This window comes from Gavia stellata, chromosome 8 (assembly GCF_030936135.1).
Source record: "Gavia stellata isolate bGavSte3 chromosome 8, bGavSte3.hap2, whole genome shotgun sequence".
Taxonomy (NCBI): Eukaryota; Metazoa; Chordata; class Aves; order Gaviiformes; family Gaviidae; genus Gavia; species Gavia stellata.
In genome coordinates, this window is record NC_082601.1 from 14,046,157 (window position 1) to 14,054,279 (window position 8,123).

An 8,123-nucleotide genomic window follows, 5' to 3' on the forward strand; every position below is an offset into this window, starting at 1 on the left:
GACGATCCAGGATAGCATATAGTCATCTGAACTGGACACAGGAATGTGTATATTTATCTGATAGAGTTCTAAGCTCATGTTGAAAAACTGTGTCTTTTTGCTTAATGCTATAAATAACAAGATATTAATAACCTACAACATGATAGTAATAACTAATAATATAAGGAACAAATAGGATGTACTGGGTGATCATATTCTCTTGCTCTTTGAGTATTCAGGTTGCAAACTGTTACGTTCAGCAGGGCCTTTCTGCTGATCCGTTAGGTCAGCCACATTTGCAGAACGTTCATCAGCTCTTTAGTATATTGCTCTGGAAGGGTGTTGGTGAGTGCTGTTTGACTTCTGACCTTTTTTCTTCTTTCCTAGGGTTATGATAATACGGAGAGCAGCGTCCGTAAAGCTAGCGTATTTTGCCTAGTGGCAATTTATTCAGTAATTGGAGAAGAACTGAAACCTCATCTCGCACAGCTCACAGGAAGCAAGGTACAAGAGTAGTGTGTCTCTGGTGTTTTGATAATAGCCAGCTGAAAGGTTTGCGCTACCAGCAGCAAGACCGGTGGCTTCACGGTAGCTCTGGGTCAAGTTCTCTGTATTCTGGTAAATCTTACCTCACCCTGCCAAACACCGCTAGAACAGCACAGCACTTGCTCAGCAGTGTGAGCATTTGAAATCCCACTAAGCAAGTTTTGGTGGGGTTCAGGGATTGGTTTTATGATGCATTTGATTCCGTGTAACTGCAAGCCGCCACTGAGCGGGTCCTTCCCACTACTGCCATGTTTACCTTGCCCCTTCGGCATTGCATCCAGGGGTGACAGTGCAGTGAGTTGGATGGGCTGGCTGCTCTGGCTGAAAACCAGATCTGCAATACAAATGAATTAGCTTTCAGTCTGCTCTGCAGCTGCACAGGTAATCTAGTGCAAAGAGTGGTGGGAATGCATGACTGGGATGGGTGGGAGAGCAGGTCCTCTCAGCAGCAGGTTGTGATTAGGGCTGGTAAAAATGCAGCTAAAGCTTCACTCTTAATAGCATGGCTAAGAGTGAGACACCAGCAAGCTCAAGTGACCCTTCAAAGGATTTTGTGCCCTGGAGTCAGGTTAGCAGCAAAACTCGAATTCTGACCTGATGCTGCAAGGGAAATCGAGTCCTTAATTCAGCTCTGTCCTTCAGACAAGAGCTGGCATTTTGTGTTGGGGCGGATGGTGTTTGATTGCTTTTCAGAGCTGCTCAGGAAGCCATCACAAGATTTCTTCTCCTGTTTGAAGTCATCATACCCGAGATTTCCCTGCAGTTTTAAGATGAATTCTGCATTTTTGTTTCTGAAATAGATCTCTGCATGTGAATAGCTACTTAGTTCAGGGGCCTTCATTCTGTTATTTTGAAGCAATAATTTATTTTGTGGGTAGGAAGTGGTGTGTAGGCCAAAACAACCTAAGACTGAGGATATTGGATTTTATTTCGGAATTAAGTTGCCTTGTCCTTAAAGAAATCACTTGTGCTTCCAGATTGCTCTGGAAAGGACAGCTATGGATGTTGAGGTTTACCTCATTCTATTTGGACAGTTAGGAAATGCTCCTATAAAACATTGTAGAGACTTTATTATCCAAGTATCCTAGGTGCCACAGACTTACTCCACCACATAACTAACTATAAACATGTGAGTAATTCTTCTGGGTTTATGCAGACTGCCTGCATGTTCAAAGTTAAATGTGTGCATGAGTCATTGCAGGATCTGGAGCTAAGGTGGTGAGGCAGAAGAAGAAAACAAGCCCATGCACAGGAAGTACATAGTCATAACAGCCGCAGTTTCACTAGATGTACCAAGTTAGTGAAGATATTTAAATGTTATTGAAAATGAACATTTTATAAAGCATGGAGAATTCAGGGTGTTTCCTAGGAGGGACCATGGCTATTGGATTGCCAGTGTGCCTGCAGCCCCACTGACCTCTGTGGGAATCCTGCTCGCTCAGAGCAGGCTGCAGGATTGAGGTCTGTGAACTGATGGCTGCTGAAATGAAATGCAAGGGGTTTTTCTAAATTCCATTAAATCTGTCTGTAACTTCAGCGGGACTAGGCATACCCTCCTGCCTCTGTCTGTTCTGAAATGCGCTCAGTTTTGCTTCTGCTTTTCCTCCAGAGAGCTCAGTGTCAGCTCACTCAAAACTGAGTTCACTGCAGAATGCGAGTTTTAAGATTTACAGTTGACTTTTGTCCGCCTGTTTTTCCTGGCATCTTCTCCTGATGTTTGTTTATTTGTTTGTTTCTTTCAGATGAAGCTACTAAACTTGTACATAAAGAGGGCCCAGACCACCAACAGCAACAGCAGTTCCTCTTCAGATGTTTCAACGCACAGTTAATGGAGATATGTGGACATATGTGTAGACTTAGAAGCAATCAACGGTGCCTCTCGGAGACCTTTCTGCTACTCTTCACTGGCACGCTCCATCAGCTCAAGGAGGCCATGCAGATATTTATTGCAATCAGTATTTTAGTCCCTTAAAAGCTTTTATGTAGAATCTTACTGGTATTGAATGTAAAGGAAGCAAGGTCTGTGTTGCAGTCTTCATTAAAAGTGAACAACAGAAAGCCATACTTAAACATATTTGTATAGCCTGCTGAAACCTCGGAAATATGTTTAGGTTAGCGTTCCCAAACTGAGTCCAAGAACCTGGACACACGTAAAGGTCAAACAAATCTTGTTGGTTTAGGCCATTCCCAGTTTTGGTTTCTCTGCGCTAGTTACTTGCTCTCTCACCGCAGCCGTTCTGGCTAGGTTCTCCTCTTATTAAGTCTTGTGGTCCTGTTTTGTACTCCCTGTTGCAGCTTGCCTAACGTGCCGGGCTCTCTGTGGGGAGATCTTTGCAGATGTGGCTGTGATTCCAGCCTCAGATGCTTTAATACTGAGAGATATCAAGTGAGTAATGACAAAGTAGGTTCTTTTTGAACATCTTGAGTTTTTGTACATAGTTTTTCTGACAGACCTCCGATGGGCTGATTTCTCTGTAACTGCTCTCCAGCCAGCTGTGCAGTGCAAAACAGCTGGGTTCTTGCTCCTTTCATTGACTGTGTAAATATTTCTCCCCTCCTAGTCCATTTGTCTCTTTCATATGCTCAAAAGACTCTCCAGGTTACTTGTTACTCCCAAAGGGAACCTGAGACCCAATTCTGGGAGTGGTGCCTGCGATGGGACACTGGAGGTGGGTGGGTGGGTGTTGTAATAGGCTCTGAGTGCTTCTGTGGGTGGGCAGTGGGAGCTGGCAGGGCTGTATCTCAGTGCTGTCTTGTGAGGCTAGCTGCGTTTTTCTTGAAGTCTGTAGCATCAAAGGGCTGATCTGCTGCTCTGATCTGACCCACTGGTGTTGGGTGGTGAATGGCTTTGACCCCACAACTCCTTTTGTGCTTTGAGCAAAATGTTCATCCCAGAGGACAGAAAGAGCATCTGAAACTGAACAAAAAGACCTCGTGGAAGCACCTGCTGAGCCAGCTGGGACAGTGCTGGTCGCCTGCCACAGCTCCCCTCCTGTGCCTGAAGAGCCTGCAGTGCTGTGCTGTTAGCTGCCTTTAGAAACCTCCTCCTTCCTGGCCAGCCCCACGCACAGCCCTGCTGGGTGGTGCTCTGCATTTTGGAGGGGTGTGGAGGGCCCTCGCTGGGCACTGCTGTCAGCAGGGTGCTCAGGGTGAGGGTGCAGTGGGGCAAATCTGATGGCACAGACCAAGTCAGGAGCAGTCAAATACCCCACAGCACCACTCTTCCCCAAAGGGAGACCCTTCTTTTTGCAGAGGGTGAGCTCCCCCTGCCTCTGCTTGTAACCAGGGGAAGCAGGAGGATGCTAGTGCTGTTTGGCCCTGGGCTGGAAGCTGGCTGACAGGCATGCCCACCCCAAACCTGCAATGGATCAGAACTGGGTTTTTGCCCCCAGTGCCGGTGATGCAAGAGGATGGTGGACCTGCAGCTTACGGCTGCAGCTGTGGTGATGGATGTGTGCTCCCTGGCTGCTCTCAGTGCCTGGGTCTCTCTCCAGCCCCCTCCATTTCCCCTTTGGGGAGCTGAAGGGACACCTTGGTAGCCTACTGAGAACATGAATTTCCAGTACCATAGCAGGGGAGCGCGGCGGGGAGGGTAAAGCCCTGTTGTCCTCCCTTTCCATCAGTGCATCCCTGTGTGTCTCAGCCCCAGCCTGAGGAGCTATCCTGGGAGGTGATGCTTGGTGCCAGCTCCCTTCCCAGTCCCCAGCTCAGGAGGGATTGGGGCTGGTGTGGACTGTGCGGGATCGGGCCGAAAAGCTTGTCGGTCCCTTTCCCTGCGGACCTGGGAGTGGAGGAGGTGACCTGCTCCTGAGTTTGTCAGGATGTGTCCAGGTTTTTGCTGGCTGCAGGGCTAGTTCCCTCGACTTTCCCAATGAGTAATGCCGTGGCAGGAGAAACAGTGTGATCCTGGTGAGTGGGATTCCCCCCAGGGTCCTTCTGCAGACTCAGAAAAGCCATCTTCCCTAGAGGGACGATTGGCTGCTCCATGGTTGGTATCTCCCTTTCCGTGGACCATTCCTTTTCAACATCTTTCAGTACGCTTGTTCGAATATTCTTTTTTAATTTTTTGAACGATTCAAATTATTTTAGTTTAACACAAATTTATTTTCCCTTTTGAGGAAATATTCAGCCGACTTGTTGGCAGCAGTTAGCTGTCTTGTTTGAATTTTCAGTAGTGGGTTTGGTTTTTTGTTGTTTTTTTTTTTTTCCTAAACTTATACTTTAACCGCTTAGTATTTATGCCTCTCTTTCTCCCCATCTCAGTTCAGCATCTTCTGTTCCAGTTCGGGGGTTCAGAAGGTCAGCTTAGCTGACCAGATGGCGTTTAGTCCTTCCCAGCTGTGATGGAGCTTGGTCCATCACTGTTTGCTGTTTGTTTGTTTAATTTTTTTGAATGGCACACTGTAGCAAATCTCCAGGAATTGAATTCCTTCTCAAATGATTTTATATATTTTATAAAATCCTGTTAGTATGCACTGAGAGTGAACGCACTGTAACGTCCCTGAACTGACCCTAGCGTGTATGCTGACACTACAGTGGAAGTTAACAGCTCGTCCTTCAAAAGATGCATGCAACCTGCTGCGACTCCGGTGACGAGCGTGTGTTTTCCGATACTATTGGCACACTTGGGGCTGCAAATGGTAGAACCAGGCCTTACTTTCTGAATCAGATTCTGTTCTGTTTGTCAACAGATGCTCATTAACGTGCTACTTAATTTCGTTATGTGAGTCAGTCGAGGACTGTTCATCCTTTGAGTACTCTAGAAGTATGTTATACCTGTATACAGTAGAGAGCATTCTGCTTAGGTATTTATAAATCATTGCGTATAATGTACATAGTAAGGTTGTTTAGTATGTTGAACATGACCCGATTTTTTTTTTTTGTTTGTTTCCTTTGAAGTACTCAAAGGGCTAGCTCTGAATGTCACCTCTGATCTCCAGTGTTCCGACTTCAACAAGCTGTACAATCATTTTGTTTTCTTTTCAGCAAGCATAAAGGTCTCTCTGGCTACAAATCACAGTGTCCACGCACGCTTGCAGAGAAAGATCTGCATGCTGGCAGTGCCTCACCGCACCGGTGAAGCTTGTGTTCACGTTCTCCTGGCAGTAGCCACCTACTGCAGCTGCCTTTTTTTTTTTCCCTTGCTGCCCGTTATGCAGGGCTTCAATTTTTCGTACCTTAAAAAAAAAAAAGTGTATTTTATTTGCCCACCATGCTTTAAAAGTCTGAATGGGAGAAAACTCTCAGCAGACAGCAGCTCCTGGCTGCAAGGTTGCCGAAATCTCAGATGTGGATGTTTTTTCTGCCATTGGCTGCACCAGTGCTCCGTGGGCATGGGCAAATACTGGATCCATCCGCCCCACAGGTCTACGTACTGTAGTTCTCATGTAGTGCAGAAATATTGAGGCATGTGGCTTTCTTAAGGTACACTATGTGTGCTTGCCTGGATTACAATACAATACAAGACTGTCTTTTTTTATTGCTTATTACTAGCTTACCAATAACCTGTATAAGTAACGTAACTCGCATCTTTGTCATCAAAACCTTTTCTCCCCACCCCTTTATTTATCAAGCATAATATTACATATAAAGGGACAGAAAAATAGACCTTTGTAGAATACAGCAGGACATTGCTAACAATGTTTTAAATGGGAAATAAAAACTGCTCTAAAAAATGCCAGCCGTGAGAAATGACTTTGTTGGCACCATGTTCATGCGCATGTATTTTTTTCTATTTTTTCCGCTTTTGTCATGTTACATCCATATCTGTATTTATATCTTATTTGTTTCACTTTTGAGTGTATCATGGCAATTGTACAGATGTTTTTTGTTAACATTTATGTGATAGAATTTGCTAAAAAAAAAATTAAAACCTTTTGAGTTTGCCCTAGAATATGTGGAAGTTGGGTTTCTTTTGGAGGGAGAAATATTAAAGTAGATTCATTATCTAACACAGCTCCTCACTCCAGCAGCCTGTGCTTGTAAAGGATTTGCTCTTATTCCTGCCCTGGCTGCTGTGTTCTCATGTATTAATTAGAGGGTGTGTGGTGGTCCGGCTGTTTCCTACAGGCACCAGTCTGAGTGGCGGTGGGGCCAGCAAGCAGCTGATCTTTTGGGGTGCTGGTCTTTTGCTGTCAGCTTTTAAAAGCTTTTGGGAAGTCATGCTTTTAGGGGATTCTTGTAACATTACAAACTGGAGAGCCATATGCTGTTTGAAAGCTGATGGTCTCGTGCAAAGTCACACAACTCAAGAAGCAAGGGCTTCAAAAGATGCCTGTGTTATGAGGCTTGTTAAGAGAATTGCAGAGATTTTAAAACACGTGGCAGTAGAAATTTGGGCGATGAAGTACTTGGGGAGGTGAAGGGGTGCTGGGAACTGCACAGGTCTCTGGTACCAAAAGACAAAGAACTTGAGTTTGAAGTGGCTAGGGAGCCTGAGTGCTCAAGCGGTTGTGTGTTATCCTGGGGGAATAATAGCTCATCACAAGTTAAAAACGTATGGTGAAGCTGTGCTCTACACTAAGGAAATGGATCCCCTAAGGTGTGACTTTTACCTTGATGCTACTCCTTTAGCATCAAGGTAGAAGGTCCTCAAATACCGTGTGGTGGGTGCAAGGGAGTCAGGAGAGCACAGGAGGTTCAAACTTCCTATGGGAAGCTTCTTTTGCTGAGGGAACTGGGGTTGTTCAGTCTGGAGGAGAGGAGGCTGAGGGGAGACCTTATCACTCTCTACAGTTATCTGAAAGGAGGTTGTAGAGAGGTGGGTGTTGGTCTTTTCTCCCAAGTGACGAGTGACAGGACAAGAGGAAATGGCCTCAAGTTGCACCAGGGGAGGTTCAGGCTGGATATTAGGAAAAATTTCTTTACTGAGAGAGTGGTAAAGCATTGGAACAGACTGCCCAGGGAGGTGGTGGAGTCACCATCACTGGAGGCGTTCAAAAAACGTGTAGACATGGCACTGCATGGTTTAGTGGGCATGGTGGTGTTGGGTTGATAATTGGACTTGATGATCTTACAGGTCTTTTCAATCTTAGTGATTCTGTGATGTGAATATTCCCAGACAGAGGAGTACATGGAGAATGTTAGGGTGTGTGAGCACCAGCATTCAGGACATGGTGGTTCTGGCCATGCTGGATAAGGCACTGCTAGTGAAACTATCCTCTCTCTCCTTCTGTGAGGGGATTATTTTATCTGCCCTTTTTACTCTCCAGCTAGTTACTGAGCTAGAACAAGTTTGACAATTTTTTGGGGAAGTTTCAGGCAACAATAGTTTTGTTTAGCTGCAGACCCTTCACAGCATCAGCAGCCTCACTGGTGTCTCCTTTGCCCTGGCATCCTCAGCTGCCACCAAGCCCTGCCCGTGCCAGCCCAGGGACCCTTCTGCATCAAGATTTGGGGGCCCAGCTGGGAGTGAAGAGCGGTGATTGCTCTCCCTGCTGCAGATGGACCATCTCACCCCTGTGGTGGCATGATCCTTTTTGACTCTGCTGCATGTCAGAGCAGTACGAGGGAAGGTGCAGCCTTGCCCAGTGTCCCTGGATTCTTCCCAGAGCGTTTCCCATGTGTTTTTTCTCGAGCTGCGCCAGGTACCTGTGGTT

The 8,123-nt window shown here is 46.0% G+C and overlaps 1 protein-coding gene across 8 annotated transcripts in view; it reads left to right on the plus strand.

Moving 5' to 3' along the window:
- CLASP1 (cytoplasmic linker associated protein 1) overlaps positions 1-3,193 on the plus strand; it is a 170,962-nt gene extending 167,769 nt beyond the window's left edge. For all 8 annotated transcript variants that reach the window (XM_059820074.1, XM_059820075.1, XM_059820070.1 and 5 more), the window contains 2 exons: positions 367-483; positions 2,268-3,193. In XM_059820074.1, the coding sequence (XP_059676057.1) occupies positions 367-483; positions 2,268-2,354 (204 nt within the window). In that variant the 3' untranslated portion in view covers positions 2,355-3,193. The remainder of the gene's footprint in view (positions 1-366; positions 484-2,267) is intronic.
- Positions 3,194-8,123: the final 4,930 nt, after the last annotated feature.